General features: G+C 34.7%; 1 protein-coding gene across 1 annotated transcript; it reads left to right on the forward strand.

Annotated features, from left to right (window-relative positions):
* The first annotated feature begins 10,732 nt into the window (after positions 1-10,732).
* LOC112733972 (inositol transporter 4-like) lies at positions 10,733-12,639 on the forward strand. Its single transcript, XM_025783119.1, has 3 exons — positions 10,733-11,272; positions 11,355-12,068; positions 12,157-12,639. The coding sequence occupies exons 1-3, from the start codon at positions 10,733-10,735 to the stop codon at positions 12,637-12,639; spliced, it is 1,737 nt and encodes a 578-aa protein (XP_025638904.1).
* Positions 12,640-13,165: the final 526 nt, after the last annotated feature.

Here is a 13,165-nt window from a genome sequence, read left to right on the forward strand (position 1 = left end):
ACCTCATGATGTTTGCATTGGTATACTAAATATTTGTTGATTGGTTAGATGAAGAACAAGTTTTAGAAAGCATGACTAGAGAGAAGAGTAGAGTGATCAACCCTAAACACTTGAGAGATTAGAGTGCATATACACTACCAGTGAGGGTTCAATGCTTGATTCTATGTTCCCTGCTTTTATGAGCTATCTTCTTACAAGTTCACTTGTTTTTACTGTATGATTTGAATTAGTGAAATCAAATTTATGTTTGTCTTGGAGAACTTGTTTACTTTTAAACAAGTAGGCAGAAACATCTTTGCATATAGTTGCATTCTTATATAGGTTGCATATCATGAGTCTTGCTTTTCCCCTTCATCCTTTTGTCTCCTTGAGCTTAGCATGAGGACATGCAAATATTTAAGTGTGAGGAGATTGATAAATCACTATTTTATGATTTATCTCGTGCTGATTTGAGTGATTTTTGTCAAGTCTCTGCACACTTATTCATATAATTTGCATGATTTTATAATTCCTTCCCAATTCTGATCTATGGTAGAAAACTTGCTTCCTAAGCCTTTAAATTGTGTATTTTAATTCCCCTTCATACCATTCGATGACGTGATCTGTGTGTTAAGTGTTTTCAAGCTATATAGGGCAGGAATGGCTTAGAGGATGAAGAGGAAGCTTGCATAAATGGAAGGAGCACAAGAATTAAAGGAGATAACCAGCGAGGAGCGACGCGTGCATGGACCTGACGCATGCGCGGACCTGACGCGTGCGCGTGACTTGGCACATTACTTGGCGACGCGTGTGCGTGCCTGACGCATACGCGTGATATGCGAAGATGACCATTGACGCATATGCATTACTGACGCGTACTCGTGACATGCGCCACGTGTAGAAAACACAGAAGACGCTGGGGGCGATTTTGGGCTGAGTTTGGACCCAGTTTTTGGCCCAGAAACATAGACTAGAGCCAGAGAACAAGCAGAGACTCAACACACATTGACAAATTCTCATTAAGCATAGTTTTTTGGAGTTTTAGATTAGAATCTTAGAGAGAAAAACACTACCTCCTCTAGGTTTCCTTCACATTCATAGTTTTTAGGATTTTGTGCTTTTGATTTGGATATTGAAAAGAGTTACTACCTCCATTGAAGTTTCCATTATTCTAGTTTGTTTTCTTATTCCTTTTACTCTTTTAAATATCTATTAACCCTGTTCAGATACATATGTTTATGGTTTTGGAATTTATTAATGCAAAGAATTACTTTTACCTTTAATTGAATTTCTGTTATTGCTTTATTTGAATTTCCATGTCTTCTCTTTATTCCCTTTATATGTCTATAAGAATGATATTCATGTCAATGGAGTAGACTCCTAACTTGACTTGGGAGTTGGTTAAAAGGAGACCCTTGAGTTGAAATACTCAAGTGTTAATTGGGAATTGGAAGTTGTTGGCTGGCTCTCTAGTCTCTGACTCTAATCCATCCTTAGGAGAGGATTAGGACTTGGGATTCAGAGTTGGTTAGTTAGTTGCTTGACTTTCCTTTATCAGGTGAGGGATAACTAAGCAGAACAACAACCTCTTACTATTACACTTGGAAAAATTCAACAAGGATAGAACTTCCAATTAATCTTCTCCCGGTCAAGGCTTTTATTTTGATTATATAAATTCTCTCGTTAATTTTCATTACTTTAATTTACAATCATTTATTTTTCTGTTCTCCAACTCTTAAAGTTTCTTGGAAAATTCCTGATCAATAAAATAACACTCTTTTGTCAACTCGTTGGGAGACGACCTGAGAATTCTACTCCCAGTATTTTTATTCTAAATTTGTGACAACCCTTTTTAAATTGATAAGCAGATTTTAGTCAGTTAAGAACTATACTTACAACGCTGTTCTTATTATAATTTCTTAATTGGCAAATTTCCGCCACGTCAGAAGTCATCCATGAATACTTCAAGGAACTTCTCCACCATAACAGAACTAGGGCCATATGGTCAAGGCAGGTTCTAAAACTTATGGGTTTTGGTGATGTTTGGAGGAAATGGATTAGTGGATTTCTCAATACAACAGCCATGTCGATCATTGTAAATGGATAACCAACAGAGCCTTTTGCTATGGAGAGGGGATTGCATCTGGGCGCTCCAATTTTGTTGTTCCTATTTATTTTGGTGGATGAGATTTTGAATAAGATGTTTACAAGATCAAGGGATGTAGGAATCATCTCCGGCCTAGAAGTTGGTAGAGTCAAGGTGCTTTTATCGCATTTATAGTTTCTGGCGATACAATATTGTTTTGCCCGCCGAATAGGAAGGTTTTATGAAATTTCAATGGGATACTAGCCTGTTTTGGGATGATGTTGGGGCTAGTGATTAACTATTAGAAGTCCACCCTCATTCCTATCAATGTGCCTGAGAAAGTTGCATATGATTTGGCAGAGGTCATGAACTGTCCGCTTGGGAGACTACCAATCACATATTTAGGTATTCCTTTGGGAGCTAATCCCAAGCGTATTGAAACTAGGAAGCCGATCATTAAAAAGATAGAGAAGAATCTATCAAAATGAAAGTCAGGGTTACTTTCAAGAGCGGGTAGGTTGACAATTATCAAATCGGTAATAAATAATTTACCGGTCTACTATTTGAGCTTATTTAAACAACCTAAGGTAGTGGCTAAGAAGATTATTTCTCTACAATAAAATTTTTTGGGGTACAAAAGAAGGGCGAAGAAATTTACCAACCGTAGCATGGAGCATTATACAGAAGCCAAAGGAGCATGGAGGGCTTTCTTTATTTTTTTCCCCTCGAGCTCTCGATTATTAGTATGAGTTGAAGTATGTTTGATTATTATACTAAATGAGTTTGATTATGCTTAGTTTTTAAAAATGATATTATAGCATAGTTGGTATCTACATCATGTTTGATTATAACTGAATTTTTGTGATATGATTTAGAGTCTGTTTGATTATGCTTAGCTTTTAAAATATGATATCACAACATGTTTGATTATAGCATACTTGATATTTGATTGTTGAGTTTTAACTTTTTTACTTTATGAATTTGATTGGATTTTGGTTGTTTAATTTTCTAGTTTTGAAAAATGTGAAAGAAGACTGCACCAAAACGAGTAGAAAGAGAACCAAAATGAATGTCGAACTAAGATTTTGGAGCTAGCAAAGGGTTATCAATTCCATGAAAAAATGAAAGGGAGAAAACAAAAGAAAAAACAGCATAAGGAAGCCCCAAAGATTGCCAATAAAAAGGAAAGAAAGAAAAAAGAAAAGAAAGGTTTGGATACCCCAAAGGAGACAAAAGCACCAAGACAGAAAACTAGGAGCCTCCCAAGTTAATCCGTATGAAAATATTAGGACTGAAACCTTAGAAAAAACAATTTAAGATGAAAGAAGGAAAGTCCGAGAAAAATTTGGGACATATCAAGGGGGAAAGAATTGATTGTAAAAATTTTCTACTGATTTTTTACTACTGAATTTGACTATCATGTTAGTAATTTTTTTACTACTGAATTTTATTATCATGTTTATTAAGTTTGATTATACTCAGATTTAGTGCTATATTTGACTACTGAGTTTAATTACACATGTTTACTGAGTTTGATTATACTCAGGTTCAGTGCTATATTTGACTATTGAATTTGATTATACATGTTTACTGAGTTTGATTATACTCAGGTTTAGGGTTATATTCAGAGTTTGATTATACATATTTACTGAGTTTGATTATACTCAGGTTTAGTGCTATATTTGACTACTGAGTTTGATTATACATGTTTATTGAGTTTGATTATACTCATGTTCAGTGCTATATTTGACTACTAAATTTGATTATACATGTTTGTTGAGTTTGATTATACATGACTACTGAGTTTGGTTATCTTTTTCATGGTACAATCTAAAACTTAATGAAATGTAAATCTTGATGAAGAAGGAAGTTAAAAGTTTAAAATGGTTTTTTGTACATATATATAAATTAAATGAAGCCATCTTCAATTAATTGAAGCATCAACATCAATCCTATTTATTAGTTACATTAGTTATTAGTACTTGTAACTCTTTTTGGATATAAAACAATAAAAACATTAGTCCTGTGACAGCATGTGGATATATGACACCAAATCCATATGTGAATATCAAATTTCTGAGAATCACTATAAATTTTAAATGTTGTCTTAACCAAAGTGACTTATACATTCCAAATGAATGAGCCCCAAATCAACCACGAGAAGAATGGAGACTGCATACATCAATAACATTTGAAACAAGGCAACTTTAATGTGAAAAAAGGGTTATATTCCTAAACCAATAATAACTCTGAATCTCAGATAACTCTGAATGTTAAGTGTAAATTCATTAATCACATGTAAAATTAAAATTGAAACTATTATAAAGAAAAAAAAATGCAAGAGTTCCATTGCAATATGTAAAATCAAAATTAAAACTATTACAAAGATATTCACAAAGGTTAACACATATTCCAGCTTCTTATCCCTTTTCACAATAATCTTAGCTTTACAATTTTGTTTGGAAGTTAGATTTGTCTTCTATAGTGGATCAATTTTTTGTCTTTAATAACCAGCTCTAGAACATACCAAGATTTGGTATGTAATCTATCTATTTTGATCCCACTTAGTAGTTCTTATATTCCATGAAAAACTAACTCTCTTTACATATTTGGTATAAAATTCTTCATAATCTTTTAAAGAGGAAAATGTCATTCCTATGCTTGGAACAACCTAAAACATAGATAATAAAAAATTTAAAATTAAATCAAGAATTAAAAATGGATAATGAAAAATTAAAATCAAATTAGAGCCATATGCATATGTAAAATTTTCTCAATGACTTATGTAAAACCTACAAAATTAACGAATAATTAGTCAATAAATCAATTATTAATCCAAAAAATTAGAAAATTGAATTTTATAGTTTAATGAGGTAGAGCTAATTAAATAGAAATTTTGACACTAATTTTAAAGAATTTGACCCAAGATTGGGCCGAACGGGCCAAACCGGACAAACTGGGCCCGTATTGGGCCCAAGGCCCGACCTAAAATAAAACCAAGAGAGGTTCAGCTCTCTTCCCCCTCTCTTGATGAAGCACGCTGGAAAACACGTCTAGGGAAAGGAAGAACACCTTCCAAAATTACAAACCCTCACTTATCAAGCAAATCCACATAACTTTTGATCCGGAACTCTGATCGCCGCACTGTTTATGGCCACGCGACCAGCGTGTCAAGCTCCATAAAATCCATAGGACAATTTGGTATGTATATCACTATTTCTTTTCTAGCCTCTCTCTTTATAATTTCAAAAATTAGGGGTTTAATTTTGAAGAATTATGTGATTTTGGTGCTTTAGGAATGAATTAACCTTGTGGACTTGTCGGGTCTTATCCCAAATCTCCGTCAGTAAGGTGAGAAAATACTAACTCTTGTAAATCATTAACGATTATGAACCATAGTTGATTTTGTGAAATTTATGTGGAACTAGAGTGAGATATATGTGTTGGAGGTAAATTGGGTAATATTGGTGACTAGGAAGTAGACCGTGGAGGTTGGATCTTTGTTCGATGAGGATTCGAGACTTTGGACATTTGAGGAGCAAATTTAATTTGTGGTGATTCGACATTAGGGAGAAATCGGCTAAGGTATGGTTTCGGTTTCTCGTATTTAATATGTAATGTCTTGTGAAAACTTAGGCTAGATGACTATAGGATAGGTTGGAATGTATGATTATGTTTAATGCTTAGCACCTTTGATGATGATTGTAATATGAATTGAGTATTTGTTGGATGATTGTTGTTTATAAAGATAGTAGGATGTTAAGTGATGAGTTAATGATGATTGGCATAATGATACGAATATATATATATATATATATATATATATATATATATATATATATATATATATATATATATATATATTGAGTAGGAGGATGATAATCTCGTTGGTATATTTGAGAAATTGATGCATGAGATTGTTAAAATTGAGGAAGGATGGGATGTGGAGGTTGTTGAGGTACCGAAAGAGTATATTGTGTGATAATTTTGTGTGTGGTAGGTTGAGTTTGAGTTGGTATATGTACATTATTGTTATATGATTATTGATGAATATTGATTTGAAGTATGTTGAAGTGAGAATCTTAAATGAGTTGAGGAATTGAGAATTGAATAGTTTAAATGGTTGAATGATTGATTAAAGGTTGATAATCATTTGGAATTGGTTTTGAGTGTTTTGGAAGTGTCTTGGTTGATAGTGGTTTGGTTTAAAAATGAAAATTTTGTAAAAATAGAAGTAGGTGTTTTTGAGAAAAAATCTTATTTTTAGCCGAACTTTGGTGGGTTATAACTTGGCTTCCGGACTCCCAAATTGTTTCAAACTTATTTCATATGAAAATTGAGTCCGTGAAGTTTACGACATTTGAAGAACAAATGAAAAATGTTTTAAAAAGAAAAAGTTATGCGCGTTAGAAGTTGAGTGCAAAGCTAAAAATTCTGCAGCATTCAACATTTTTTCTGTTTTGCATAACTTGCGTACGCGACCACTGCACGCGACGCGAACAACCTATTCGGGTTGGGTAACTTGTGTACGTGAGCAAGGTGCTTGCGTACACGAGCATAGAAAATTGTACGCCCATGCGTACGTGTGACCTTTTAGAAATGCACTCCAACGCTTACGCGTGGCCCACGCGTACGCGTGACCCTTGTTTTTAGCAAAGTGAATTTTATGTTGTAAAACCTAATTTTGAACTTCTAAAACCTCTATTTTTACTCCCCAGTTTCCTAAGTCTTAAATTAATCATAGGAAGGGATTTGAATATTGAGAGGATAGTAACTTGTGAGTGAAGAACGATTATAAAGGGGTGATGTAAGTTGAAAGGTTTAAGGGGAAGGCTGGTTCGTAAGTAAATGTGATTGCGGCCCCGAGTAGTAGGCAGTGGCGAGGTCTACTTGCTCCGAGTATGAGATGAGGAAGAAGAAGTATGAAAACTGAGTTAATTATGAATTTTGGATGAGATACCTGGTAGTAGCAAGGACGGTGGTTCGTCCCGCTTGCTCCAGGTTAATGTTTGAAATTTGATAACAATGATGATTGATTTAAGTTGAATGAATGTATGTTTGAGACCCTGTGTAGTAGCAAGGATGGTGGTTCGTCCCGCTTGCTCCAGGTCAGAGATTGTGATGCTTGGGTAGTAGCAACAGTAGTGGTTATTCCATTGGCTCCAGGTTGAGCTTTTAAACACCTGCCTGGGTAGTAGCCACAGTAGTGGTTATTCCACTAGCTCTGGGTTGAGCGGGTAGTAGCAAGAGGGTCGTAGCTCAAACCCACTTGCTCCGCGATGGGTGTTTCAGTCCATGGTTAGCTACCAGGACGTGTCGGGTTGGCTATATAACCAACAGATGATATCATCAGCCATAGGACAGGCATACATCATATGCATGTTGTTTGAAGTGCTTGCTTGTGCATTAATTGGGATTGCCTAAGTGATTATAATATGATATTTGTTATATTTGCTATATGTATTACTTGTATTCTACCTGTGTTTGCCATTGTCTGCTTGTTTGTGTTTGTAATTTCATTGGAGATGGAGGAACGGAGGAAAGGCAGAGAAATTTAAGGTTCTAGTTAAGTTTTAGTTAGATCTAAGAAATTGGTTAAGTTTAAAAAGCCTTAGAGAACCACCCTGATTCATGGTTTCTGTTTTTGTCCTTTAAGTTTTGTGAGTGTCGGCATTCTAAGATTGCCTCTGACATTTCCAGGACCTTATATCTTATGTGCGTGGCACCTTTACCATGATGAGAACCTCCAGTTCTCATCCCATACTATGTTGTTGATTTTCAGATGCAGGTCGAGAGGCAACTCGCTAGGCGTCTGGAATTCTGCAGGAAAGTGGATTTTGGGGCTCTATTTTGATGTATAGTTTATATATGATCATATTTATAGAACTCTCCTGATAACTTGTATTCTTTTGCACTTCTTATAGGTTTATGGAGAACCAAGATTTATTATATATGTATTTTGGGTTCTCGGTTAAGTATATATATGTATGTAAATATTCTCCGGCTAGCTTTAACTCCGCAGGCTGAGTTAGGAGCTTGTTATTTTGTATTCTTGACCCTCTGTTCTTACTTTATATATATATATATATATATATATATATATATATATATATATATATATATATATATATATATATATATATGTTTGTGAACTCTAGTTTTCTTCGTACGCAAGTAATCTCTTTCCTGAGCATTGCGCTTTTAATTTTGCGATTTTGTTTTTACCCATTCTTCAAGGCTCCTAGTATACTACACTCTTTCGACTATTATACATATTTATATTTTATTTTAGAGGTTGTAGCACCTCGCCACCTCTGTTTTACATCCTAGGTGTAAAGCTTTGTGTGGTAGGGTGTTACAACTTACATGTATAATCAAACTCAATAGTCAAATATAGCACTAAACTTGAGTATAATCAAACTCAGTAAACATGATGATCAAATACAGTAGTCAAATATAGCACTAAATCCCTACACATTCATAGAATCAGCATCATCATCTGATCTAAGGAAATGCAAAAATTTTAAATATGTACACTACGAATTTGACTCCAATCCGGGGGCTAAACATTTTTCTCATTACACAAATTTATAACATAAATTTTTCAGGATGTAATCACACAACGTACATGATGTAATTGGGAAGCATTCCTTTTTGGAACCAAATAAAAGGACCTAAATGACATAATGAAGCCACAAATCAGAAGCATTTGCATAATTAGATACATAGATCACCAAAACTCAACACACAGAATAGATGGATCAGTTGGAGCAACTAGACTTTCCATCAGAAATCAAATATGTAGTTAAACCATTCAGGAATAAAAAATGGATAATCGAAAAATTGAAATCAAATTAGGAATAAAAAATTAACATACGAAGTAAATTAAACACAAACCTCATCATTTGAGCTTGTGGATTCCATTAAATCAAAAGTTATAATAAAAATCCTAAGATAATAAGAACCAGAAACGACACTGAGAAGAGTTTTTGTGAACTGCGAGATCGGAGCAGAGTAGAGGGAAGCATGGAGAAGAGAAGAAAGCAAGGAGTAAGGTTGGTGCGATCAAAGAGAAGAGAAGTAAGGAGTGAGGTTGGCATGATCGAAGAGAAGAGAAGTGAGGTGCATGCAATAGAACTCCTCTGTCGAAAAGAGAAGAAATCACGATTGAATTTGGTGCGATGAAAAAACTTCTAGTGCGTTGTATTGTTTCTGAATCCTAGTGCATATTTATACGTAACCATATTTTTTACTATATTCTAGTGAGAGTGGTTGAATTAGTGGCTGGAAAGTAATGTATCAATAACATTTTTGATGATGCTAATTGGAATAGCATTTTACCCTTCTCTTTCCTTCTATATTCTTTCCTTAATATAGTTACTCAGAGCATAACCTCTTTAGAACAAATCATCATATCTGACAATTTCTGAGGTACATATATTATTACCTTCTATCAATTTTTTTGATTAAAAACTAATAATTTATCTAAAAAAAATATTCGAGACTAAACTAAAATTTAGTACAAACCATTTTTTTGAACACCTCCGAAAATAAATATTCACTCCAAAACAGGTTTTGAATTGATTAATTAACCTTGTTGTTGGTTAGAGACGGGGAGAATACATTTTGAATATAATAAAATGTTAAAAATTTTCAAAATATTAAAATGATATCGATCTCCTTAAAAATATATCACCAATTCACCAGCACACATTTATTTGTCTTTCTGAATAAAGTAATAGTAAAATCACATAACTTGAAGGGTTTGATTTTTATATATTGGTTAAAATAAAAAAAGCAGCTATTTTATTCTTATTTTTTTATTTTATTTTATTATTTTGTTAGTGAATTTAGGTTTATTTAGATTATAAATAGATAAGATACATGAAAAAACAGATAAATTTTAACAAAAAAAAAAAACAAAAACAAAAACAAAACAAGAAAGTGGATAGGATTAAGAAAACTAATATACGGTTAAGACAGGGTTGAATACAATGAAGGCAAATTTTGGTGTCTTGTTGTTTGTTAAAGATATGAATATATTAGCTGTCATTAATGTAAAAGATTTATATATAAAGGAGAAAAAATACAGAGTTCGAACCAATAATACAAGAAAATAACTTCGGACTTCTGAGACAAAAAAAAGAGCATAATACCACATATCTGATCTGAGAAATTTTCTGTAGATGTTTAACATTAGAGTGCTGTGATTTCCATAGTAAAGTTTATTTTCTCTCAACGTTTTCTATAGTACAAGTACGTAACATATTTTATCTGATTAATTTATCTCAATCTTTTTTGGATTGTACTTTTCTATATATAAATAAATAATAATGATATGATTCGATATAATCCTAATTGTTTCTGTGTTGCTGATCGCAACTCTATAGGATTAATTAGGAACAATAATAATAACCTTTTTGATAAGGTGTTAAGATCGGGATAAGAAAGAATAGATATTATTGATTAATTATCGTTGAGATCAAATTTTACTTTATAATTAAAAGTCTGCATGATGTTATGAAATGCATGAGATTAATTGTATGTATAAATAAACAATTATTGATGGAATAATAATATTTTCAGCGTGGCTGGAGTGCAAGTGGTAGAGGTAAGCTAGAAATCATCAATAGGGTTGACATTAAATTAATAAGGTGATCAGTAAGAATGGAAGGAGGGCCGGAGGTAGCGAGTAAGCAAGAGTTCATGGAATTCTGGAAAAGAGCAACCAGTTCACCATACATCATGCGCCTTGCTCTATCGGCCGGAATTGGAGGTCTCCTCTTTGGCTACGACACCGGTGTTATCTCAGGAGCCTTGCTTTACATTCGTGAGGACTTTGTAGAAGTTGATAAGAAATTATGGTTGCAGGAAGTCATCGTAAGTATGGCTGTAGCGGGAGCCATCATTGGTGCTGCACTTGGTGGATGGATGAACGACACGCTCGGCCGTAAGACCTCTATCTTAGGTGCTGATATTGTTTTCTTTCTTGGCGCAATAGTCATGGCTATTGCCCCTGCTCCTTGGGTCCTCGTCATTGGAAGAATTTTGGTTGGTTTTGGAGTTGGCATAGCTTCCATGACTTCTCCTCTCTATATCTCAGAAGCCTCCCCAGCTGCTATTAGAGGAGCTCTCGTTTGTATCAATGGTCTCCTCATCACCTTTGGCCAATTCCTCTCCTACCTTATCAACCTCGCATTCACCAAGGTATATATATCTACTCGTATAATAACTAAAAAAGATTAAATAACTTAACATATTTGACTAAACTATTTATCATAATATGTAGACTCCTGGAACGTGGCGTTGGATGCTTGGGGTGGCCGGACTTCCAGCGGTGGTTCAGTTTGTTTTGATGCTAACCCTGCCTGAGTCACCGAGGTGGTTGTACAACCAGGGAAAAGAAAATGAGTCAAGGAAAATCCTGGAAAAGATTTACAAAGCAGATGAGGTTGAAGGGGAGATAAAAGCGATGAGAGAAGCGGTAGAACAAGAGAAGCAAGAGGAAGGGTTGATCGGTCAAACCCTTGGAGAGAAAATGAAGGCTGCTTTCAGCAACGTCGCTGTTCGAAGAGGATTGTATGCAGGTGTGACTGCTCAAGTCGCTCAACAATTCGTTGGCATCAACACCGTCATGTATTACAGCCCAACCATTGTTCAGTTTGCCGGCATTGCATCAAAATCTACCGCACTTGCACTCTCCCTCGTCACATCTGGTCTCAACGCCGTTGGATCTATCCTTAGCATGCTTTGCATCGATAAATATGGAAGGAGAAAGCTCATGCTCATATCCCTTGTTGCAATCATCATTTGCCTCCTTACTCTCACCGGAGTTTTCTATCAGGCAGCTACCACTGCTCCTCCAATTGACAACGTTGACACCCTCAGCTTCGGTGCTAACGCTACATGCCAAGCTTATCTTAATGCCCCCAATGTCTCTTCATGGAACTGCATGAAATGTTTGAAAGCTGAATGTGCCTTCTGTGCCAGCACTGGGGGCAATGTAAGTTCATTACTTCCATCTCTTTCAACTTATATATATCTATGTATTAGTCTAATCTAATCTAACATAATCAATGAACATGATGCAGCATCTTCCGGGAGCATGTCTGGCGGAAACAAAGGAAGTCAGAGCGGTGTGCGGTGAGCAAAAGCGCGTGTGGTTTTCTGATGGATGCCCAAGCAAAATTGGAGTGCTTGCAGTTATAGTGTTGGGACTATATATCCTAGCATACTCTCCTGGAATGGGATCAGTGCCTTGGGTTTTGAACTCAGAGATTTACCCATTGAGATTCAGGGGAATTGGTGGAGGCATAGCAGCAGTTTCAAACTGGTGTGCTAATCTCATAGTGAGTTTGACATTCTTGTCACTCATCCATGCACTTGGGGCTGCAGGAACATTCCTCCTCTTTGCTGGATTTTCCACAATTGGACTAGTTGCCATCTATCTATTGGTACCAGAAATCAAAGGGCTTCAGTTTGAAGAGGTTGAGAAGTTGCTTCAGAAAGGTTTCAACCCTTGTGATTGCACCAATCCAAAGATAGACGAAGAGAAAGCAAGTACTAGTAATTAAATAAAATGATATGATACGATGAAGCTGTTAGTTATCTTTTCATATAGATCGAGAATTGGATGATTCTCTCTTCTAGGAATGGAAATTAAAGGAGGAGATAAATATAATTGCTGCTTCAGTGCATGCATTCTCTTTTTCAAAATCCATGCTGACAGAGTGATAGAGAATTTCTCCATGTATGTCAGATTTGTATCCAACACATTAAATAAGAAAAGAGGCACGTTGTATGAATACTTTTATGAAAAAGTATATAGAGCCAGTAATTTTATTAAAATCTGGCCAGCACTTAACTAGCAATAAAAAAATGAGTAATTTCACATGATTAGATGTAATCTCACACCATTAAAAATGATAATGATAGCTATTTTGTTTTCTTTACACATTTGGCTTTTTCATAATTACAAAAAATCACAAAACATTATCTTTATATAATTAATTTTTTTTTACAATAAGTCAGTAACGAATTATTCTACCACCATAATAATATAGAATATTAAAATAGTCAAATATTTTTGTATTTCACACA

Source organism: Arachis hypogaea, chromosome 13 (genome assembly GCF_003086295.3).
Source record: "Arachis hypogaea cultivar Tifrunner chromosome 13, arahy.Tifrunner.gnm2.J5K5, whole genome shotgun sequence".
NCBI classification, from domain to species: domain Eukaryota; kingdom Viridiplantae; phylum Streptophyta; class Magnoliopsida; order Fabales; family Fabaceae; genus Arachis; species Arachis hypogaea.

What these genes read in the sequence shown, in the direction of transcription:
- LOC112733972 (XM_025783119.1), top strand. Translation starts at nt 10,733, where the DNA reads ATGGAAGGAGGGCCGGAGGTAGCGAGTAAGCAAGAGTTCATGGAATTC. An exon ending in TCAACCTCGCATTCACCAAG is followed by an intron (nt 11,273 to 11,354) that starts GTATATATATCT and finishes CATAATATGTAG; the next exon opens with ACTCCTGGAACGTGGCGTTG. An exon ending in GTGCCAGCACTGGGGGCAAT is followed by an intron (nt 12,069 to 12,156) that starts GTAAGTTCATTA and finishes AACATGATGCAG; the next exon opens with CATCTTCCGGGAGCATGTCT.